The sequence below is a fragment of the Schistocerca gregaria genome, chromosome 1 (genome assembly GCF_023897955.1).
Source record: "Schistocerca gregaria isolate iqSchGreg1 chromosome 1, iqSchGreg1.2, whole genome shotgun sequence".
Taxonomy (NCBI): Eukaryota; Metazoa; Arthropoda; class Insecta; order Orthoptera; family Acrididae; genus Schistocerca; species Schistocerca gregaria.
This window is the reverse complement of record NC_064920.1, coordinates 1,075,395,156-1,075,421,041: the sequence shown is the minus strand read 5'-3', so window position 1 is coordinate 1,075,421,041 and position 25,886 is coordinate 1,075,395,156. Positions and strand designations below refer to the sequence as shown.

The window sequence follows — 25,886 nt, the reverse complement described above, 5'->3', positions numbered from 1 at the left end:
TAAGTTTTCAAGGATTTTTGAAAGACTTGTTGACAATGAAATTGGGCGGTAGTTAGAAACCTCTGCTTTATCACCCTTTTTGAAGAGTGGTTTAACATCTGCAAATTTTAGTCTATTAGGTACAATACCTTGACTTAGAGATTCATTAAATGTGTGACACAAAACTTAAAGAATATATTTGTGGCAATGTTTCAGTACTTCGATAGATATATTGTCTGTATCCTCTGAAACTTTTCCTGTCTCCCTTTCTGCCACCTTCCAGATTGTTTTTATTTTATTATTTGATCTGTCAATTTTGGATTTGATAAACATACTCTTGGATTTTTTAATAACATTCTTTAGGATGTTACAATAGAATCTGTAGTGTTCCCTGTCCTGAGGTTTATCAGAATTTCTGAGTGAAACCAAAGCATTCTCTTTTTTCTACATGAAGTTTTTATTCCATTAGTGAGCCACTGTCTCCTACAATAATTCCAGTTTGTGTTTTTTGAAATTTTATTAGTAAATACAACTTCAAAAACGGTAACAAATTCATTTAGGAAAAGGTTGAATTTGTCATTTACATTTTTAGCCTGATATACTGCCTCCCAATCTAACTGCTCCAAATGCATAATGAAAGTTTCCAGATTCTCACTGTTGATTAACCTATATGTGCTATAGATAGAACTGCTCTTGTTAGCAGGGCTTACATCGTGTATTTCCAACAGCTGCCCATTATGGTCAGAGAGACCATTTAAGATTTTTGTTACAAATGCATTTTCGATTCTATTATTATCTACAAAAATATTCTCAATCAGACTTGTACAGTCCTTTGCTACCCTAGTGGGAAAGTCAACAACTGCCCTCAGATTGAAAGAATTCATTCTCAAACTCTGTTCTATCATTGTTACGGGCAAGAAAATGTACATTGAAGTCACTAAGCATTATTATTTCTTTGGTTTTTGAATACAAGTAAGTTAAAAGTGATTCTACTTGCTTGAGGAATACACTGACCTTTCCTGAGGGAGCTCTGTAGACAGCAATAACATAAATAGGCAGTGTATTGACAAGGACTTTAATGCAACAAGCCTTAAAATGGTGGTCAACATAATATTTTTTTACATCTGTAGGTTTGTACACTATATTATTTCTAACATACATTATCACTCCTCCTTTGTCCATTTTACTACTAATACAGAAGTTGCTAAGGTGTACTTGTCTAGTTGCAGCATTTCAATCTTTTCCTTCATATGATGTTCAGTAAAACATAAAATATGGGCACTGTTTATTGCATCACTGTCATAAATGCAAACAGACAACTGGTTCAGTTTGTTCCTTAGACCCATTATATTTTGATGAAATAAGCAAAGTTTGTCATTTACTAAAATCTTTCATTCAATGGCACTTCTTTGTTGTGAACTGCAATTAGAGATTATAGCAGGTCTACATGAAGGTGTCTGCCTTATTTTAGTCTTGGAACTGAGGCCGGGTGCCAAAAATCCTGCACAGTTGTATGTTTCCTGGTTCTTGTGCTTCTTCTGTTTGCTTCTGTTACTGATGGTAAAGCTGCTGAAAAGTCTTTCACAGCTGAAGACTGAGGAAGGGCCAATATTGATGAAAGGTCCTGAGCCACTGATGAAATATCAACAGCAGATGGAACTTTTGAATCTGCTGCTAATGTACACAGAGGTCCCATACAAGGTATTGTTTGGTTCATTTTCTCTCTGCTTTCAACAATTTTGTTTACCATTTTACATAAAATGTTCATTCCTTTATAATTCAATATGTTCCGTGCTTGGTATGCTGGCATCTGTCTAATTTGCCTATATCAAGGACACTGCATTTTGCGAACGAGGAACACATTTGTTTTATTTTCATATTAGGTTTTTGTATTTCTTTGTTGACACATGAGTGATACATCAAGTCATATCTGTGTGGTAATGTTGAGACAATAGTATTACATTGCTCATTTTGTTCTAAGAATTTCTTTATCTCCGTTGGGCAGTTTCCTGCTTCATTTTTTGCAACATCATTTGAACCCGCAATGCACATCACAAAGTCATTTTTTCTTAGCAATTTCTCATGCAGATTGATACCAATAACATTTTTTTGTTGTTGCTCCAAGCTTAACAATGCTTGTTGAGTAGTATTTCCTGTGTTCTTTGAAAAGTTTTGTCACGATTTTGGCACAACTGTCAGTTAAAAATAATACACTAGGATTGCAGACTGATAATGTATGTTGATGTGGCTTTGCAGTAAAATTCAAACAGGTGCTTGTTGTTTTGTTTTATGATTGTTATATCCAGAAAGTTAATTTAATTATTATGTTCTCTTCCAATTGTGAATTTTATATTTACATGTATCTTGTCGATGCTATTATGTAGTTCTTCAATTTTTGTTTGAGGTTTATCTATTAAGCAAAGGATGTCATCCATATCCCTGAACCAATGTAATATGTTGTATTCTTTTGCTTCTATTTTTGTGAAAATGATGTGTTCAGTGTGGTTTACAAAAATATTTACTAAAGGTCCTGAAACTGAGGACCCGATTGGTAAACTACCTTCTTATTAATAAAATTCATTATTGAATTGGAAGAATTTTGTTCTGTTATGATTGTTATTAATGTACGTATTTCCTTAATCTGTTCATCAGGAAGTTGACTATACATTTTCAGGTTGTTATCTAAGATTTATATTGTTTCTAGTACTGTTATGTTGGAAAACATTCCTTCTGTATCAAGTGAGAGGAGTGGGGAGTGTTACTGTGTCTGGGATTTTTATACCTTTTATTTGTTGTATTAGCTGTGTTGTGTTTTTAATGGTTCTGTCTTCTTGTACTTTGAAATTTTCAGATAGTAGTTTTAACATGTATCCTGCAAGCTTGTATGTGGGGGATTTTCTGAAGTCCAGTATTGCCCTAACAGTAAGATTTGGCTTGTGGATCTTTAGTTGGCTTTGGAAGACAGGTGCAGTAGGATTAATGTGTGTTGGCTTTCTTTTCTCTGTGTTATACAATATGATGTCTATACTTTACGCAGTTTTTTGCACTTTTGTGCTGAATCTGTTTGTTGGGTCTGATTTTAATTGTGTAATATTATTTTGTGAGATGAATTCTCGCATTTTTTCAATGTTTGTTCTTTCTCCATTAATACTACTGCATTCCCCATGTCTGCTTTTTGAAATGATAACATTTTCATTTTGAAGTTTTCTCCTAAGTATCCTGAGTGTTGCAGAGTCTGTGTTTTTCTTGTTTTTGTGGTGTGTTTTCATACTGGTTTCTTTTTTTTGTTCGAGAGGGGGGTATTGGAAGTTTGAATTGTAGAGTATTGAATATGAATTATAATAGGTGTTAGAGAGTGGTTGAAAGCTTTGGTAACCAGCTGATTTGAGTTATGATTTAAATGTTCTCGGGAAGGGTTCATGGGTAAGTGAGTGAAAATGTGTTGTGTGATATTGTTATTGTTATTATTATTATTATTATTATTATTATTATTATTATTATTCTCTTTTGGAGTGGTATTCTATTATTTTAACTGTTAGTGTAAATAATGAATTGTTTGGCATGTATACTTTATCATTCAGTAGGGTTTTGCTTTCTGCTTTGGTTTTCTGTATGTTCTAATTTTCTTGTGGGGTTAGGAGCTGTTTTTTATTGTTGACTCTAATTATTTTCACATCTTCTTTTCTAGCGGTTGGTTTGTGGTTATGTTCTCTTAGATGTTTTGCAAATATGATGCGGTTTGTTTTATGCTTCCAGTCTCCCATGTGTTCTTTGTATATGACATGAAAAGTGTCCACCTGTTTGTCCTATGTATTTACCATCACAACTGTTACACTATAGTTTATATATACCTGCTTTCTGGTATATATCTATGTTTTTTGTCAGGTTTGGGGTGTATTTTTGTATAATATTGTCTATTGTGTATGCTATGTTTATTTCATGTCTTTTGAAAATGTTGGTGTTGTGTGTGTGTGTGTGTGTGTGTGTGTGTGTGTGTGTGTGTGTTTGTGTATGTATGTCATTGTGTAGCATCTACTGTTTTCCTTTATATTTTTCTGATTATACTGTATAGTTGTTATGGTACGGGTGTTTTTTTTATTGGGTTCTATTCTTTTGTTGTCTGTGGTTTGGTGCTTTCATCTTTTAATTTTGTTGCTTAGCTTTGTGACTATGTACATACATACATACATTAATCCTTGTTCCATAGATTATGAATACAATATTTTGTGATGATGTGGAGCATGTCACTTTAACATAAGTTTCCTTTACACAAAATAATTAACTATGTTTTTCTTGTTATTTTATTTTTTTTTATTTTTATTTTTTATTTCTTTTTACAGTTACTACTTCATATCTAAGAATTCGACTATTGAGTAGAAGGAGCTGTCATTCAGTAATTCTTTTAATTTACTATTAAATGTTGTATGGCCATATGTCAGACTTTTAATACTATTTGGCAAATGACGAAAAATTTTTGTGGCAGCATAAGTCACTCCTTTCTGTACCAAAGTGACATTTAATCCAGAATAGTGAAGATAATCCTTTCTTCTAGTGTTGTAGCCATGCGCTTCACTGTTATTTTTGAATTTCATAAGTGAACATATGTATTTAAAAGGTAATGTGAATATCCTGAGTTAGTTAAATAAATTAAACTTCCTGGCAGATTAAAACTGTGTGGTGGACCGAGACTCGAACTCAAGACCTTTGCCATTCACAGGCAAGTGCTCTACGAAATGAGCTACCTGAGCATGACTCACACCCCATCTTCACCGCTTTAATTCTGCCAGTACCTCATCTCCTACCTTCCAAACTTAACAGATGCTCACCTGCGAACCTTGCAGAACTAGCACTCATGAAAGAAAGGATATTGCGGAGACATGGCTTAGGCACAGCCTAGGGGATGTTTCCAGAATGAGATCTTCACTCTGCAGCAGAGTGTGCGCTGATATGAAACTTCCTGGCAGGTTAAAACTGTGTGCTGTACCGAGACTCGAACTCGGGACCTTTGCCTTTCTGGGCAAGTGCTCTACCAACTGAGCTACCTGAGCACGATTCAAGCCCTGTCTTCACAGCTTTACTCCTGCCAGTACCTCGTCTCCTACCTACCAAAGTTCACAGATACTCTTCTGCGAACCGTGCAGAGCTAGCACTCCTGAAAGAAAGGATATTGTGGAGACGTGGCTTAGTCACAACCTAGGGGATGTTTCCACAATGAGATCTTCACTCTGCAGTGGAGTGTGCACTGATATGAAACTTCCTGGCAGATTAAAACTGTGTGCCAGACCGAGACTTGAATTCGGGACCTATGCCTTTCAGCCACTTCTTTGTGAAATGATTCTTCCCAAATAATGTCGTAAACTACAGCCTACTTTTCATCACTACTATATTGTGATCTGAATCTATATCTGCTCCTGGGTATGCCTTACAATCCAGTATCATATTTTGGAATCTCTGGCTGACCAAGATGTAATCTAACTGAACTCTTCCCATATCACCTGGCCTTTTCCAAGTATGTCCCCTGCTCTTGTGATTCTTGAACAGAGTATTTGCCATTACTAGCTGAAACTTGTTACAGAACTCAATTAGTCTTTCTCCTCTCTCATTCCTTCTCCCAAGTCCATATTCTCCTGTAACCTTTTCTTCTACTCCATCCTCTACAATTGCATTCCAGTCCTCCATGACTATTAGATTTTCATCCCTGTTAGCACACTTATTACCCTTTTGATATCCTCATAGACTTTCTCTATCTCTTCATCTTCAACTTGCAGCATCAGCATGTATACCTGAACTATCATTGTCGGTGTTGGTTTGCTGATGATTCTGATGAGAACAACCCTGTCACTGAACTGTTCACAGTAACCCACTCTCTGCCCTACCTTCCTATTCATAATGAATCCTACTCCCATTATACCATTTTCTGCTGCTGTTGATATTGCCTTATACTCATCTGACCAGTAATCCTTGTCTTCTTTCCACTTCACTTCAATGACTCGTATTATATCTAGATTGAGCCTTTGCAAAACCCTTTTCATAGTTTCTAGTTTCCCTACCACATTCAAGCTTCTGGCATTCCACACACTGACTTGTAGAACATTACCCTTTTGTTGATTATTCAAACTGAATGAGTGACTATTCCAGAATCTTTTGCCAATGAAGAGATCACCATGATACTTCTTCAATTACAGGCCACATGTCCTGCAGATACATATTATGTGTCTTTAATGCAGTGGTTTCCATTGCCTTCTTCATCCTCATGCCATTGATCATTGCTGATTCTTTCACCTTTAGGAGCAGTTTCCCACCCCTAGGACAAGAGAGTGCCGCTCCTCTGCCCTCTTTGACAAGTCTGTTGGCAGAATGAACGAGGGTGGCTTCTTATGCCAGAAGTCTTTGGCTACCAATGCTGATTATTAATCAAAATTTAAGCAGCAGCAGGATTTGAACCTGGGACCACAACATTCTGATTGCATGTACTAACATTATTTTTCACTGTGCTTTTATGTGAATCTTGTGACATACTAACATTATTTTTCACTGTACTGTTATGAGAATGTTGTGATATTTTAACTTCTTCAGTACCTGCCTGTCTGAACTTCTCATTAAGCTTAATTTCAATCAATGTTGGCTGACTGGACACTGATCTTAGCCTAAAAAGTACTCCCATGAGTATGACTGATGAAGCAGCTGCCCGAAGCAGCTGATTTAGCTCCCTACTGACCCTCCTGACAGAGATGTGCAATTGGGGCTGATCATACTGCATGAAAGCAGGAACCAAGCCAACAGTTGTATGGTTCGTTGCAGACGCTATTTCTAACCAGGTCACACTCAATATTGTAGTCCTGATCCCTATCAACACTGTTTCTACTATTGTAACCATTTTTTATACTGTCCACATTATTATGTCAAGTTCTTTTTGGTAGTTTTCTTTGGTGAATGGCAGTTTGTTGTCTATGGAGCATTGTGTTAAAGCGTTGCTTCCTTTAGTGAGTGTGGGTGGTTCAAGTATTGAAATGATAATGTCTGTTGCTGTGGGTTTACAGTAAATTTCAAACATAAGCTTATTATTGATTTGTTGTTTGATGGTTATATCCAGAAATGTAATTTAGTTATTCTGATTCTTTCAATTGTGAATTTTATATTTTTATGTACCTTGTTGATGTCATTATCATAAAAAAAAAATCATACACTCTTCAGCTCTCTCTCTCTCTCTCCCCCCCCCCCCCCCCTCTCTCTCTCTCTCTCTCTGTCACACACACACACACACACACACACACACACACACACACACACACACACACACACACACACTCACACACACATATCAGTTTCCAATAGGTACTTCATTAGCTTGGCAACATGTGGGTAAACAAACCAAACAGGAGGAAACACATAATGAAGTCACAATATTTACATTGTTAAAAGCACAGTGTTGAAACAACTAGCTAGAACTAATGATGAAATAATAATAGTGCACCATGAAGAAGGAGAAACATGGTGAACAGTGTGAAAGAAAAAGTTCAGAGTACAAAACTGTGCTTATTTCTCGGAAAGAAATGTGCAATGTAACCTCCACACCAGATGAGAGGAAACACAGGCACCAACAAACTGTAAGTCATTACTTATTTAGATAAAAAATATGATGTAAAGTGTCTGATAATCTAAAACTAACAAAACTGCATTGTTCTACATCCCGCTGGAGATGTGTTAGAGTAATAAAAAGGTGAAAAGCATCTGGGGAATATAAATTAAGTTGCAGCAAGAGAAGGTGGTTTTATTTACAAAAGAAATATCCATAAATTACTCAATTTCACAGATATTGAAATACATTATTAGAAAGTTGAATCTCCAATCTTGATTGGTAAAGGTGTTACTATGCTCAGATATAGAGGATGGTCCATTGATAGTGACCAGGCCAAATATCTCATGAAATAAGCATCAAATGAAAAAAACTACAAAGAACGAAACTAATCTAGCTTGAAGGGGGAACGAGATGGTGCTATGGTTGGCCAACTAGATGGCACTGCCATAGGTCAAACGGATATCAACAGCATTTAAAAAAAATAGGAACCCCCATTTTTATTACATATTTGTGTAGTAAGTAAAGATATATGAATTTTTAGTTGGACCACATTTTTCCTTTTGTGATATATGGCGCTGTAATAGTCACAAATGTATAAGCACATGGTATAATGTAACATTCTGCCAGTGCTGATGGTATTTGCTTCATGATACATTATCTGTGTTAAAATGGACTGTTTACTGATTGAGGAAAAGGTCGATATTGCGTTGATGTATGGCTACTGTGATCAAAATGCCCAATGGGCAAGTGATATGTATGCTGCTCGGTATCCTGAACAACATCACCCAACTGTCTGGACCATTCACCTATGTTATTTAAGGAAACAGGAAGTGTTCAGCCCCATGTGAAACATCAACCATGACCTGCAACCAATGATGATGCCCAAGTAGGTGTTTTACCTGCTGTCACGCATAATACACACATCAGTAGTAGACAAACTGCACGAGAATCGTGAATCTCAAAAATGTCGGTGTTGAGAATACTACATCAACATTGACTGTCCCCGTACCATATTTCTCTGCACCAGGAATTGCACGGTGATGACTTGGAACATTGTGTACAGTTCTGCCACTGGGTACAAGAGAAATTACGGGACGATGACAGATTTTTTGCATACGTTCTATTTAGCGACGAAGTGTCATTCACCAACAGCAGTAATGTAAACTGGCATAATATGCACTATTGGGCAACAGAAAATCCACAATGGCTCTGACAAGTGGAACATCTGTGACCTTGGCGGGTTAATGTTTGGTGTGGCATTATGAGAGGAAGGGCAATTGACCCCCATTTTATCAATGGCAATCTAAATGGTGCAATGTATGCTGATTCCCTACATAATGTTCTACTGATCTTACTACAAGATGCTTCAGTGCATGACCAAATGGCAATGTACTTCCAACATGACGGATATCCATCACATAGCTCGAGTGCGGTTGAAGTGGTATTGAATAGCATATTTCATGACAGGTGGATTGGTCACTGAAACACCATACAATGGGCCACACATTCACCAGATCTGACGTCTCTGGATTTCTTTCTGTGGGGAAAGTTGAAGGATATTTGCTATCATGATCCACCGACAATGCCTGACAACATGCGATGGTGTACTCTTAACGCATGTGCGAACATTACGGAAGGCGAACTACTTGCTGTTGAGAGGAATGTTATTACACATATTGCCAATTGCATTGAGCTTGACAGACATCATTTCGAGCATTTACTGCATTACTGTGGTATTTACAGGTAATAACACTGTAACAGTATGCTTTCTCAGAAATGATAAGTTCACGAAGGTACATGTATCACATTGGACCAACCAAAATAAAATGTTCAGATGTACCTGTGTTCTGTATTTTAATTTAAAAAACCTACCTGTTACCAACTGTGAGCCATATGTTTGTGACTATTACAGTGCCATCTATCACAAAGCAAAAAAAGTGGTCCAACTAAATCACTGTCAGGTGGCTTGCGGAGTATGGATGTAGATGTAGATGTAGATTTCTTTATGTACTACACAAATATGTAATAAAATGGGGGGTCCCTATTAAAAAAAAAAAAAAAAAAAAAAAACAAAAAAAAAAAAACGCAGTTGATATCCATTTGACCTATGGCAGGGCCATCTATCGGGCCAACCATAGCGCCATCTGGTTTTCCCCTTCAAGCTAGTCAAGTTGTGTTATTTGTAGTTTTTTCATTTGACACTTATTTTGTGAGATATTTTGCCCAGTCACAATCAATGGACCACCCTGTATATATTATCTAACATGGCTTTTCTTATTACATAATGTAGTGGAATTTTCGCTTTGGTATAACTTTTAGTCAATAGATTTCCCTCTGAAACTAAGCACAATGTTAACATAAGCATATCAAAAATATTATCTTGAATGACTGAATCCTGAGGTTTCATTGATCATTGTTCACATGGCAAGGAACAAACTTCACTGTAATTCATCTCATGGTCAGTTCATTGGCTAGAATTCGTTGACATGTACCATATAACAGCCCAAGTCTGTTACAAACACTGTGAATTGGCTTGAATGTAGTAGATACCATGTCAAAGTGCTGCTTGTGCCCACATACTGACTCATTTGATGGCATCCTGGCTTACCGGCATCGAACATCACAGCTCGGCATTGGCTGGTCACCCGCTTCCAGGGTCTGCCTCAAGGTCATTCTTCTGGTTCATCATCTGGTTCAGTAGCTGATTGCTCCAATATGGTTTTACATGGTGGAGGGCAGTGTGGAGGGTAAAAATCATAGAGGGAGATGTTGTGATAGTGCCACGACATTTAACAGTGCCGCCACGACAGTACGCACAAACGGCGATAGAGGCGCTCCGCAAATCAGATGAGCGCGGGAGCGCCACCTAGCTACGAACGGCACCGGCCGCATGTCACGGCACAGCAGTCGAATACGAGAGACTGAGTTGTAATCATGTGATCAGCTATTGTTTCTAAGAGAGAGTGTGAAAATCCACGCAATTATTGTGATTAAAGGTTATAACACTTTTTGGCGACGAGGATGGGATATTTTCACCGCGTTGTGGATTTGCGTGTTCGTGACGGGGCAGACATGGAACAGCTTATGCAAGCGCTCATTGAACAACAAACACAGCTGACGGCAGCGATTCAGGCGTTGTCGACGTCGCTTACTCATCGTCTGTCTTCCTCTTCTCCGCCTCCATTCCCTCCTTACGACGAGGCCGCTGAAGACTGGGAGAATTATGAGAAGCGTTTGCGGCAACACTTCTTGGCTTTCGGCGTTGTCGACGCTCCTATGTGTAAGTCGTTATTTCTATCTTGGATTTCCCCTCGGGTCTATCAGCTGCTATCTCAGTTAGCCCCTCTGCGGGAACCAGCCTCCCTGTCCTTCCAAGAAATGTGTGACTTATTGTGTGCCTATTATCGAACAAACACCCACGTCGTTGCCGCCCGCGTGGCGTTCTACCGGTGTCGTAAACAGCCCCATCAATCTTACCGGGCTTGGGCGGCGGAACTACAGGGCCTGAGTAGGAAATGTCAGTTTGTCACGGACACTCATCACGAGTCTTATGCGGATTCAATGGTTAGGGATGCTATTCTACGGCTTGCTCCTGATAAAGAAGTTCGGCAACGTGCCCTACAACTGCCAAACCCGTCGTTGTCGGAAGTTCTAAGCATCGCTCAATCCTTTGAAGTGTCTCACGCTGCTGGCGCGCAAATAGACGCGTGGTGTGATGTAGGCGCTGTACAGTCAACTCTCGACAAGGACAATTTGCCTGTTGCACAGGAGAACGAAGATGTGGCGGCGGTTCACTCGCGTAAACAACGTCGCGTTGGGCCGCAACGCTCGCAGCGAAACCAGCAACCACAGAAGCCGGTTCGTTCCGCGCTTCCTTCTTGCCCCCGTTGTTTCGTACAGCACGACAGGGCAGCGTGTCCAAAACGTTGGGCCACGTGTAATTCATGTAGGAAAAAAGGCCACATTGCTTCTGTGTGTCAGTCCCATAAAGTTCCTGTCGACGAGGACGAGGCGTCGGACATGGATGTTCACTGTGTGCTTTCTCAAACAAATAAGTTGTTTGTTACTGTTCGTGTTCTGAATAAAGACATCCGCATGCAAGTGGACACTGGCTCTGCAGTAACTCTCATTAATTCTCGCACGTATTTGGCGTTGGGCTCCCCTCCTTTGTCTCCAGTTACGCGCAATCTGAGGACTTATAATCAGCAGAAAATTCCTATCATGGGCCAGTTTGATGCTTCCACTGCCTACAAGTCTGTTGTTCGGCCCCTCACGTTTTATGTGGTGGATCATGCGGGCACTGAAAACCTGTTCGGTTATGATGCTTTCCAGTTGTTTGGGTTCTCCATTGATGATGATGTGCACCTCATATCTGAGGACATTCCGTATCAACAGCTTGATGGATTGTGTTGTGAATTTTCGTCCGTGTTCTCTGCTGGTCTGGGTTGTGCCAAGGATTTTGCAGCCCACATTACTCTTAAACCTACGGCTCGCCCTAAGTTTTTCCGGGCACGCCCTATTCCAGTGGCGTTGCGTGCACCTGTCAAGGCTGAGCTAGACAGGTTAACAGCTTCAGGGATTCTCCTTCCGGTTACCTCCAGCGAATGGGCATCGCCGATCGTGGTGGTTTCTAAACCAAACGGGAGTCTGCGATTGTGTGGTGACTTTAAAGCCACTGTCAACGCTCAGAGCGTCATTGACACTTATCCTCTTCCTCGTCCTGAGGAGTTGTTTACCAAGCTCGCTGGGGGCCAGTTCTTTTCCAAACTTGATTTATCGGAGGCGTACCATCAGTTGCCGTTGGACGCTCCTTCCAAGGAATTTCTCGTTATCAACACTCCTTGTGGGTTGTATCAGTACCAGCGATTACCATTTGGCGTCGCTAGCGCACCGGCCATTTTTCAGCGGTTTTTGGAACAGCTCACGGCTTCCGTTCCCGGCTGCATAAACTATCTGGATGACATTGTTGTCACGGGAGCCTCCACTGCGGAGCACCTTCGTAATTTACGTTCACTGTTTCGGGTTTTGCATTCGGCTGGGTTGAGGTGCAATCTGGACAAGTCACAGTTCTTCCAACCCTCCATTGAGTATCTTGGTTTCCAGTTGTCCCGTGAGGGCATACGCCCTCTCCGTGAGCACGTTGCGGCCATTAACGCTCTACCCCGGCCGTCTACGGTCAAAGAACTTCAGGCGTTTCTAGGCAAGATTGCTTATTATCACAAATTCATTCCATCCGCAGCAGCGGTAGCTTATCCTCTGCATCAGCTGTTACGCAAAAACGTCCCCTTCTGTTGGTCCGACGGGTGTGAGCAGGCTTTTGTCCGCCTGAAGGCTCATTTGCAGTCGGCGCCTTGTCTTGCCACATTCCGTCCGGGTCAGCACTTGGTTCTGGCGACTGACGCGTCACAGTATGGCCTAGGGGCTGTTCTCGCCCATCGGTATGAGGATGGGTCGGAACGACCCATTGCCTATGCTTCCAAGACCCTCAACGAGGCGCAACGGCGTTACTCTCAAATCGAAAAGGAGGCGCTCGCTATCATTTATGCTCTAAAAAAGTTCAGCGTTTTTTTGTATGGTTCTAAGTTTCACCTCATCACCGACCACAAACCGCTGGTCTCTCTGTTCAGCCCCTCGGCGTCACTTCCGGATAAGGCAGCTCACCGCCTGCAACGTTGGGCCTTATACTTGTCTCGTTTTCATTATGAGATTCACTATCGCCCAACGGCCCAGCACGCAAACGCGGATGCATTGTCGCGATTGCCAAAGGCCCCGACCCTGTTTTCGATCGCGATGAACTCCTCTGTTTCCACATTGATGAGGAAGAACGTCGTGCAGTCGAGGGCTTTCCACTTACAGGTTCGCAGGTCGCGTCAGCTACTGCGCGGGACCCGGTCCTGCGTCGGGTGATCGGTTTTGTTCAACGAGGTTGGCCAGACAGGACCGGGGGCCGGGCATCGGATCCCCTTCGCAACTACCATGCCTTGCGCCTTCGTCTGTCTGTTCGTGATGGTGTTGTTCTTCTGGCCACGGATGGCGCATCTCCGCGGGTCGTGGTGCCAGCCTCTCTTCGCAAAGATGTTCTCAAACTGTTGCACGGAGGCCATTGGGGTATTTCTCGGACTAAGTCCCTGGCCCGCAGGCACGTTTATTGGCCCGGCATTGATTCGGACATCGCCCATATGGTTGCTGCATGTGGCCAGTGTGCTCAACAACTGGCGGCACCTCGTACAATGCCCTCTCCGTGGCCTGATCCAGCTCAGCCATGGGAACGGGTGCACGCCGACTTTGCTGGCCCCTTCCTCGGTACTTATTGGCTACTGTTGATTGACGCCTTCTCGAAGTTTCCATTTGTTGTTAGATGTCCGTCGCCCACCACTGCGGCGACGACGCTGGCTTTGTCCAAAATCTTTGCGCTAGAAGGTCTTCCATCCACGATCGTCACGGACAATGGCCCTCAGTTCTCTTCGCAGGCCTTCCGTGATTTTTCTACTGGACAAGGGATTCATCATGTTACCGCACCTCCCTTCCATCCGCAATCGAATGGGGAGGTCGAGCGCCTTGTCCGCACTTTCAAATGCCAGATGAAAAAATTCCTTAGTGATTTTTCCACAGATGACGCCCTGCTGCAATTTCTGAGTTCTTATCGCTTCACGCCTCTGGGTGATCGCAGCCCTGCTGAACTCTTGCATGGCCGCCAACCGCGCACTCTACTGCACCTGCTTCACCCTGTCAGGCCTTGTACTGTGTCCCCTAGTGCGGGAAAATACTCGGTGGGCGCCGACGTGTGGGCACGAGGGTATGGATCTCGCCCTAAATGGATTCCAGGGGTGGTCAAGGCTCTTCGTGGCCGCCGGCTTTGTGAAATCCGTACGGGCGACGGCACAGTTGTTCGCCATTACGACCAGATGCGCCCACGAGTGGTGGCCACGCCTGTGCCACCGCCCCATCCTTCGCCTCCACCAGCTCGAGACGCCAGTCCTGTCGCTGCTGCCGATCTACCGTCCGTGTTGATGCAGCCGCCGTCGCTGCCGCTTCCAAGTACTCCGGAACCGGCCCCAGTCGCGACGCCGCCTTCTCCGGGACCCATCTCGCTGGAGCACACTCCCAGGTCAATGACACCTATGGATGCTGCTCCGGAGTTTTCACCCATCATCTCATCCAGGAGGCACGTTCCTCGCACGAGCTTCCGTCCTGGACATTTTCGACCATACTCCCGTGTCTCTGCGCGGGATCTCCTCGGGGCCTCACAAGAGGCCATGGATGTCTCTGCGCTGTCCATGTCTCCAAGGAAGTGAGTGTTTATTTTTTTCAAGGGGGGAAAAGTGTTGTGATAGTGCCACGACATTTAACAGTGCCGCCACGACAGTACGCACAAACGGCGATAGAGGCGCTCCGCAAATCAGATGAGCGCGGGAGCGCCACCTAGCTACGAACGGCACCGGCCGCATGTCACGGCACAGCAATCGAATACGAGAGACTGAGTTGTAATCATGTGATCAGCTATTGTTTCTAAGAGAGAGTGTGAAAATCCACGCAATTATTGTGATTAAAGGTTATAACAGGAGACCTAGAGATGAATACACTAAGCAGATTCAGAAGGATGTAGGCTGCAGTAGGTACTGGGAGATGAAGAAGCTTGCACAGGATAGAGTAGCATGGAGAGCTGCATCAAACCAGTCTCAGGACTGAAGACCACAACAACAACATGGTTCACATGCACTATGATGCAGTGAAATGGCAATTGGACTATTAATCCAACTGGAAAGATGGTTTAAAGGACTTTATGTGGTTCTTTCTCATGCAATTTAAACTTTGCATAAATAAACTGAGTCTCACTGCAGTATTTAGGTATAATAGCTCCCCAGTCATGATGAGTGGCTTGCTGGAGAAATGACTGATGATTTTGACCCTTTACATGTTTCCATACTTCATGCAGTTTACTGGCTAAGTCCCTGACATGTTCATCGCTGCTGCCTCTTTCTGATGTTATGAAGTCAAATAGCAAGGTCATTTGCCTGTCATAGACGATTTCATGAGGGCTGAGTTGCATGCTGGTGTGGATCTTCATGTTGTAAGCACTGCATAAGTATGGTATATAGGTCCCCCATGAAACATGCTTTCTGACAATGGAATGATTTATCATCTAGATGAGAATTTGATGAACTCTTTCCATGCAGCCATTTCCCTATGGGTGCACTGGCATTGTCAGTCTCCAATAAGCTGCAAACTTGCTGAAGTAAGTCAGAAGTAAAGTTGGAACAATGGTTACTAATTGTAGAACAATGTGAACTATATTTAAGAATTCAGTCTTTAACAAACACAAACACCACAATGTCAGGACTTTGGTCTGGGTCATTAATAGAAATCTTGAGAAATAATCCAAAATAGTCAAGATATACTGATTTCCAACTTTTGTTTTTGATCACAGATCTACAATAGCAAGATCTACATGCTCAGAAGATGTGCTTCTTTCTGGGGGTTCTTGCAGAGGTGCTTTGGTTTTGCCCATACCATTCTTCTTATGCATGATTTACAACATGAAACATAATTGTAAACATCAGCTTACCAGTTCAATCACCAGTAGATTTGTGCTATTTATAGTTTTAGTTACTTTTTTGCAGCTGTGTCTACCCAATAGCATACCATGACATTCTTTTAATGTTTGTTCTTATAGGACTTCAGGAATGATGATGTGGTTCCCTTTAGCAGTGCTCTTGTACAGTATCCCATCAAGAACTTCAAACTTAGGGTTTTGTTTCCATGATTGACGCTGCATGTCAGCCTCTTGCACATTTATTGATTCATCTCCCCTGCCAATTATGAAATACACTCCTGGAAATTGAAATAAGAACACCGTGAATTCATTGTCCCAGGAAGGGGAAACTTTATTGACACATTCATGGGGTCAGATACATCACATGATCACACTGACAGAACCACAGGCACATAGACACAGGCAACAGAGCATGCACAATGTCAGCACTAGTACAGTGTATATCCACCTTTCGCAGCAATGCAGGCTGCTATTCTCCCATGGAGACGATCGTAGAGATGCTGGATGTAGTCCTGTGGAACGGCTTGCCATGCCATTTCCACCTGGCGCCTCAGTTGGACCAGCGTTCATGCTGGATGTGCAGACCGCGTGAGACGACGCTTCATCCAGTCCCAAACATGCTCAATGGGGGACAGATCCGGAGATCTTGCTGGCCAGGGTAGTTAACTTACACCTTCTAGAGCACGTTGGGTGGCACGGGATACATGTGGACGTGCATTGTCCTGTTGGAACAGCAAGTTCCCTTGCCGGTCTAGGAATGGTAGAACGATGGGTTCGATGACGGTTTGGATGTACCGTGCACTATTCAGTGTCCCCTCGACGATCACCAGAGGTGTACGGCCAGTGTAGGAGATCGCTCCCCACACCATGATGCCGGGTGTTGGCCCTGTGTGCCTTGGTCGTATGCAGTGCTGATTGTGGCGCTCACCTGCACAGCGCCAAATATGCATATGACCATCATTGGCACCAAGGCAGAAGCGACTCTCATCGCTGAAGACGACACGTCTCCATTCGTCCCTCCATTCACGCCTGTCATGACACCACTGGAGGTGGGCTGCACGATGTTGGGGCGTGAGCGGAAGACGGCCTAACGGTGTGCGGGACCGTAGCCCAGCTTCATGGAGACGGTTGCGAATGGTCCTCGCCGATACCCCAGGAGCAACAGTGTCCCTAATTTGCTGGGAAGTGGCGGTGCGGTCCCCTACGGCACTGCGTATGATCCTACAGTCTTGGCGTGCATCCGTACGTTGCTGCGCTCCGGTCCCAGGTTGACGGGCACGTGCACCTTCTGCCGACCACTGGCGACAACATCGATGTACTGTGGAGACCTCACGCCCCACGTGTTGAGCAATTCGGCGGTACGTCCACCCGGCCTCCCGCATGCCCAGTATACGCCCTCGCTCAAAGTCCGTCAACTGCACATACGGTTCACTTCCACCCTGTCGCGGCATGCTACCAGTGTTAAAGACTGCGATGGAGCTCCATATGCCACGGCAAACTGGCTGACACTAACGGCGGTGGTGCACAAATGCTGTGCAGCTAGCGCCATTCGACGGCCAACACCGCAGTTCCTGGTGTATCCGCTGTGCCGTGCGTGTGATCATTGCTTGTACAGCCCTCTCGCAGTGTCTGGAGCAAGTATGGTGGGTCTGACATACCGGTGTCAATGTGTTCTTTTTTCCATTTCCAGCAGTGTATATTATGACTGTCCTCCCCAAGGCATCAGCATTGTTGTGTAGTTTGCCAGATTGGTGCACTACCTTCAATTGGTACTCACTTAAATGAAAAGCCCAACTGGTTGATGTACTGCTGGGGTCCTTCAGATTGAGCTGCTACTTCAGTGTAATGTGATCAGTTACTGCAGTGAATTCTTAGTCAACTAAGGAACACTGGTTGTAGTTTATGCCATAGACAAGTGCATGTAATCGCTTTTCACTTGTTGAGTAGTCACATTTGACACTTTTCAGAAGAGAGGAAATGAATGAAATTATATGTTCTTCTCCACTGATTCCCTATAATAAAACTACCCCCATGGCAAAATTGTTAGCGTCAGTAGCTAAGATTTAGGGTTTTGAGAGATCTGGATAAGACAATACAGGAGTCATTATCAAAGCTGTTTTCAGTATTTCCATTGCTTGTGAACATTCAGAACTGCAAGTAAAAGTTGCTCCTAAAATAGTTGAATCATTGGTCATGTTATGTCAGCATACCCCTGAGGATTTCAACAGCAGAAATATACAGTGCCTAGGAATCCCTGCAGTTCTGTCACATTCTTTGTTTCTGTATAGTTCTTCACAGCTTCTACGATTTTAAGTTAGGCTGGACTCCATCTGTGGTTATCCTGTGTACTAAATATTCTACTTCAGGTACAGCAAAATGACATTTTGATATGGACAGGGAAACATTTGCTCTGCACAGTCTCTCAGATATGGCTTGTAGTCTGTAAGTATGTTGTTGCATGTCTTTGCTTGATAATATTATCACGGCTAAAGCAGACAATGAGTGGGTGTTAATCTTGTGATTATGGTATCTGTCAGTCACTGGAATGCTGGTGGTGCATTCTGAGGACCCAAAGGAAGATGGTCATACGTGTACAACTGTAAGGCAATAAATAATGTTTTATCCCTGTAGTTTGGGTGTACAGTCATCTGATTGAAGATTTTGCATGAACTAAGATAATCCAAGGAGTGTATAAAGTTTGGCAGTGGACGGATATCTGGTAACATAATACCTTTCAGATTGCTGCAATCAACACAAAACCTGTGCTTCTGCTCTCGTGTAAGTGGCTTCTTCCATACAAGTACTACAGTTCATGCCCAAGCTGGACCTGACAGTTCTGTAGGTTTAATGAAATCCACTACCAGCTGTTCTTTAATCATCTCTTTGACTAAGGCTTATTTACTATATGGAATTCTGTATGGACATTGAGCAATGGGTACTGCTCCTCCTGTATGAGGTGCTACCCAGAATATCTGAGAATTTCATTGCATTGGTCAAACCATTAGATATCTTGAGATACATGTCTTAGCTACTGTGACACAAAGTCACATCATCTTCAGCACATGCAGTTGTGAGCTGTGTTCGCGCATTTCAGAACATGTTTCAGTGCTTGTGCAAATTGTGAAATGGATTATGTGAAGGGGCAATGGATTTGCCACAAATTCTGTTTCAAGTTGAAGAAAACTGCAGCTGAGAAACACAACATGCTGACTGAGGCATTTGATGAGAGTGCACTGAGTCAGGCAAGACCATTTGAGTGGTTTCAGTGTTTAAAGGAAGGCTGAGAATCTGTGGAAGATGACAAACATTCTGGTCAACCACCAGTGTCTATTTTCATCCATCAATTCATATTCTGGTATAAGTTGTCATTAAGGAAAAAAGTATTTTTTGTTGCAGACATATGTGATAAGGATAATAGGTTATGTACACTCTAGGTCCTCTTGTAGACAGCTGCTTAAGTGGTCAGGCATGCCAAAAACAGCTTTAAAGCACCTTTACTCCTTTATGAAATCTTTTGTTAATGACTCATCACAGTTTGAAAACACAGTAACATTAATAAATATAAAACTGTAGGAGAACAGTTTGCATTATCCATCACTCAGTTAGTGTAGCACAAAAAGAATTGTCATGCTAAGTAGTTTACTTTCTCTTCCTGTTTACCCAGTTTTTAAAATATTGTCTGTTTCCACAACTTTCCCAACAAATTTATTTTTCTTTTCTAGTAATTTTTTTTTATCATTTAGACCACTTTTCTGGTGAGAAATTCTCACCCACTCATTAACTCTTGTTAAGCACTTTTATTCTCACAATTTTTGTACGAATTTTTCTAATTTTTTCTGGATTTTCCCCTTGCTTTTCTTCCATCACATTTTGTCTTCTATCTACCTAATCTCTTTTGCTACTCCCATGATTTCTAACACTACAAACTATCCTCTCTTGCCATGGTGAATCTTGTCACATCTGTTCTTTTCAAAAACGTGCTTTTGCACTAAGGTCCCACATTCCATTTCTTGAAACCTGATTGTCCCTCGGTGTTACTGCAAAAGGCCTAACAGTGAAGGTCACTGTTTCTGGTTGTAACCCTACTCTACACCAGACTCTTTTACAGTTTCAAATACAGCAATCTCATGCTCTTACCTGGCTAACCTGTGACCCAAAAGCCTCATCAGCCAGTTTCCACTCCACCAGACATGTCTCCTTCTACAAAATCATGCAATTACCTGCTTATCATGTTGTCTTGGATAGTATCATCCACAAAGCCAACTTAAACTGTAACATGCCAGACTTCACCTCAAAAAACTATCCTACCTTCTCCTAAACTATCTGAACTTTGATGTTTCCCTTCCTGTCTCTCTGCAGCTCGCTAAGCAGACACACCATCAACCACCACTCCTACAAACTGAGCTTGGCCAATCTCCTTCACAGCCAACAGCCTTCACCACTGCCACCCAGACCAATAATAACTCATAATCGCAAGAACCAGTCACAACAGTACAGTGTCCTCAACCTCTCATCTAAAGCACTCTCCCCTCCTGAATTATCCAAGGGTATCAATATTAGCCCTAATCCTGCATTTGATCATGCTGCTTTCATGAAGGACATACTTTCCTACACATGTAATGTCAACTGGAAATATCACTTTGTAACCAAATCCCAAAACCTTTCCAATTGCAAACCTGACATTGAACCCTGCCTTGAACAGTTCCAACCATGATCCTAACTTGATCCACCACCATTACCTTCAAAGTATTCCTCACATCCGTCATTGATTCACAAACCTTCCTCAGTTTCCTACAACATGTTGTAACCTGTCCTCTGCAGAACTACAAGGCTCTACATTCCCTAAAAGCAGATGACTCCATCATTATCCTCCCAACAGACAAAGAATCTACCAGTGTGGTACTTGACCGAAAGGAGTATGTTTGTGATGGTCTATGCCAGCTGTATGACACCTCTACATACAGCATCTGCCATTAAGATCCCATCCCTGTGATTCAAAGTGACCTTCAGTCCCTTCTTAAAACCTCAGGCCTCTCACAAGGACTAACACATTATAATGCAACAGCCTACACCAGGATCATTATAAACTGTCCAATACCATGCATATATGCATCCATGTATTTATCATATGATTAAGTGCTTCCTGGGGTCTTTTATCTACATCTACATCCATACTCCACAAGCCACCCAACGGTGTATGGCGGAGGGTACTTTGAGTACCTCTATTGGTTCTCCCCTCTATTCCAGTCTCATATTGTTTGTGGAAAGAAAGATTATCATTATGCCTCTGTGTGGGCTCTAATCTCTCTGATTTTATCCTCATGGTCTCTTCGTGAGATATACATAGGAGGGACAATATACTGCTTGACTCCTCGGTGAAGGTATGTTCTCGAAACTTCAACAAAAGCCCGTACCGAGCTATTGAGCATCTCTCTTGCAGAGTCTTCCACTGGAGTTTATCTATCATCTCCGTAATGCTTTCATGATTACTAAATGATCCTGTAACGAAGCGCACTGCTCTCCATTGGATCTTCTCTATCTCCTCTATCAACCCTATCTGGTATGGATCCCACACTGGTGAGCAGTATTCAAGCAGTGGGCGAACAAGTGTACTGTAACCTACATCCTTTGTTTTCAGACGGCATTTCCTTAAGATTCTTCCAAAGAAACTCTGTCTGTCATCTGCTTTACTGACGATTAATTTTATATGGTCATTCCATTTTAAATACTCCTAATGCCTACTCTCAGATAATTTATGGAATTAACTGCTTCCAGTTGCTGACCTGCTATATTGTAGCTAAATGATAAAGAATCTTTCTTTCTATCTATTTGCAGCACATTACACTTGTCTACAGTGAGATTCAGTTGCCATTCCCTGCACCAAGCGTCAATTCGTTGCTGATCCTCCTGTATTTCAATACAATTTTCCATTGTTACAACCTCACGATATACTACAGCATCCATCATCCGTAAAAAGCCTCAGTGAACTTCCGATGTTATCCACAAGGTCATTTATATTCATTGTGAATAGCAACGGTCCTATGACACTCCCCTGCAGCGCACCTGAAATCACTCTTACATCAGAAGACTTCTCTCCATTGAGAATGACATACTAAGTAGTAATGTTTTAAAGATCATTACAACGTCAATCCATAGAACTTCTTGCCCCATCCAAACTATGCACCCTCATATTTTACCTTCTTCCTAAGATCCTTCCTACTCACCTTAATCAACTTTTTACTTACAACTACTTTGCCTTTGAGGGGCAGACATACAAACAGATCAGGGTACAGCTATGGGAACCAGGATGGCTCCTTCCTATACCAACCTTTTCCTGGGATCCATAAGTCTTCAGCCCCTGGTTTGGTTTAGATACATTGATGACAGCTTTATCATATGGACTCATGGTGAGGCTGACCTGTTAAAATTTCTGTACTTTCTGAATACCTTCCCCCCAACTAAATTTCACATGGCCCTATTCCGAATCCCATACCACTTTCCTTGATGTCTATTTCATCCTCACAGAAGGCTACATGCTTCTGTCCATGTTACACCTACTAACAAACAGCAGTACTTACATTTTGACTCTTGCCATCCTTTCCATGTAAAACGTTTTATCCCATACAGCCTTGGCATTCAAGGCAAACATATTTGCTCAGATGCAGACTCTTTACAGGAATACACCACCATTCTCACCTCAGATTTCACTGGGCATAATTACCCCACCAGACTAGTTCAAAAGCAGATTTCCTGGGCCATCACATCCAATCACTGCTGATCCCTCCAAAGACAACTTTGGAGCACAACACTGGTCACTCAGTATTATCCTGGTCTGGATTGTATTAATCAGCTACTTTGTCAAGGCCATGACTTTCTATAATCCTCTGCTGAAACGAGATCCATTCTGTATGAAATTTTGCCCACTACACCTGCAATAGCTTTTCGTTGCTCTCCCAATCTCCGCAATATTATTGTCAGACCCTATGCTCCTTCTGCACCCATCTCCTTACTCTATGGCTCCTACCCCTGTGGCCATCCCTGCATCAAGACTTGCCCTATGCAGCCTTCTACCAACATCTACACCAGCCCTGTAATGGACAAAACATACACTATCAAAGAGAGAACCACCTGTGAACTGACGCATTGTATACCAATTGTTATGTAAACCTGTTCAGCCTCTTACATCAGCATGATTACCACCAGATTATCAGTTAGGATGAATCAGCATAGGCAGAGGATAAATACTGGCAACACACACTATCATGTTGCAGAGCACGCTCTACAACATAACAATCATGACCTCATTGCCTGTTTCACCTCATACACCATCTGGATTCTTCCCCCAGATGCCAGTTTCTCAGAACTCCGCAGGTCAGAACTACTGCTACAACATGTCTTTGGTTTTCACCAACCACCTGACCTTAATTTACGTTGATTTATTTCATCTCAACATTTCTTCACAGTAACTACTCCTGTCTTTACTCTGTTTTAGTTTACTACATCTTTAATTTTCTTACTTCACTATTTTTCGCTGCCCCCCTTCCACCTGTGTTATATAAAATGCACTTAGCTATTCACTCTTATTAACTCGTACATGATGTTTTAGCAGTAACCTCTGTCTTGAATATTACCCTGTCTTTCATCTTTAAGATCTTAGATTTTCAATTCTCATCCAGTGCAGTCCCCAACATCTTGTCCAGTAAGTCTTCCTTGACCTGCAGTTTTCGATGAGTTTTGTGAAATCTATCTCTTTTCCTAGACCTCTCCAGTCCTGTTCAGTCACCCCTCTTCCTTCCCCTTCTGCCTGAAAAAGGAGGCACTGGCTCTGAAAGCTTGCCTAATTATAACCTTCTTTTATATGTGTGTTCTGCTGCCGCTTGGTGAATAGTTTTTTTTATCCATCCAATTACATTATATTGACAGGAAGGAGAGAGATTCAATCATAAAAATTGTTGATCTGCTATGAACTTCTCTAAAGAATTTAATTTATAATAAAATTAATTTCTGTGTGTTGCTGTGTGTGTGTGTGTGTGTGTGTGTGTGTGTGTGTGTGTGTGTGTGTGTGTGTGTGTGTGTGTGTGTGAACTACGGACATATCATGCATATAAAGCAAGAAATGATGTAATGGTCACCATGTTGCCATATTTTTCACTGAGACAATGTGCTGTAATAGTAAAGCTGTCTCTCTTCATGTCACTGTGAGAGGTCCCAATTATTATCTAGTGTAAATGCAAATAATTAACTAGCACTTATTTATTTAGCTGTAATTTTTTTTAAATCCTACTTTTAGTCAATTATTTCTTTATTTATGTTATAAATTTTGAATGTTTCAAAGCATATCTCTTAATATCTTGCTATTTTTAAACAATTATTTGTAATATTTTACATAGAGCCTGCATTCAGTTTTTATTAATCCTGTAATAATCTTGCTTATATGCCTGTTTTAGCTTTCATTTTTTATTAAAGAATCTCTAATTCTGAAAATAGAAATTTTCTAATAGTTTACTTACATTCTATTTACAGATGTTGGACCATTTGATTTCTTTGGGGATATCTTTGTCAGACTGCTGGTGGGATCCTGAGCATGAGACAACATTGCTGCACTGTGCAGCACAGTCAAGTGTAGAAATGCTGAAGAAACTAATAGACAATGGTCACACTGAAAGTGCACATGACCACAAGGGATGCTCCCCATTACACATTGCAGTTCAATCATTAAATTTCATGGGCACAAAATATTTACTTGAAGATGCAAATGTTCCAGTGAATGAGAGGAATGCCGATGGTAGAACAGCCTTGATGTTGGCAGTCAGTGATTCTTGGTATTATCCTGATGTATTTGACATGCTTGAGATTCTGGTGAATGCGGGGGCAGATATTAATGCTCAAGACAAAGATGGGAAGACTGCCTACCAGTTGGCATATTATGCTTGGGCTGACATGACTCATGATGTACTAGATTATATGCAATTTCGACTCTGATTGTATAGGGGAAGTGGAAAATCATGCCTTTGAAGGACTGAAGCAGTTCTTTACCTTCAGTATCTTTCTGTATTTGTAATTACATTTAAGTGCCACCTGAATAAATAACTAAACTTTATGTCTAACATTCTCATTCTGATGTTCATGTTTATGAATTAATGTAATTCTTGTAAATAATAAAAAAGACATAGACATGAATTCTTAATGTACATTATGCCCTAGGTACTGCAATCATTATTTGAGGTAAATTTTATCCCATGATGTTTGAAATTCCTATCTCATGATGTTTAAAATTCCTATCCCATTTCTTTCTGTACCTGGTATTCACGATTTTTCAGTAAATTAACATAAAAGGTGAAATTAAACTAAAGAAACTAGAAAAAGCATAAATTTTCACAAATTTACCCTAATGAAATTGGGTAAATTTTGTGAAATTAGCAAAACTTTGCTTGCGAGAAGCATAAGAAACTGGGCCATATGAATTCCATAAATTTGAACATAATGTTTACGTTGCTGATTTCTCAGTTGTGTAATACAGCTATACCAGTTGCAACTGATGTCATGAAATTTTCCATTCAGTGAATAATTTGGCATAATATTTCATACAGCTGCAGATCATAAAATCAAATGTAAGTTTCATAAGTTGAGATGGAGCATAAGATGATAGAAATGGCCTCAATTCCTTATGGTGGTGACATTCTCCCTATGTGGCAATCATGAAAAGCTTCAAGCTTCAAGGAAAACATACAAAAACTATGATATTAGGACATGGACAGTGGCACATGGAGGTTT

The 25,886-nt window shown here is 41.7% G+C and overlaps 1 protein-coding gene across 1 annotated transcript in view; it reads left to right on the top strand.

The window, feature by feature from the left end:
- The window catches only part of LOC126281675 (serine/threonine-protein phosphatase 6 regulatory ankyrin repeat subunit A-like), a 362,879-nt gene extending 337,587 nt beyond the window's left edge, over positions 1-25,292 (top strand). Inside the window, exon 21 of the mRNA XM_049980838.1 lies at positions 24,636-25,292. Coding sequence (XP_049836795.1) covers positions 24,636-25,094 — 459 coding nt within the window. The 3' untranslated portion in view covers positions 25,095-25,292. The remainder of the gene's footprint in view (positions 1-24,635) is intronic.
- The last annotated feature ends 594 nt before the right edge of the window (positions 25,293-25,886 follow it).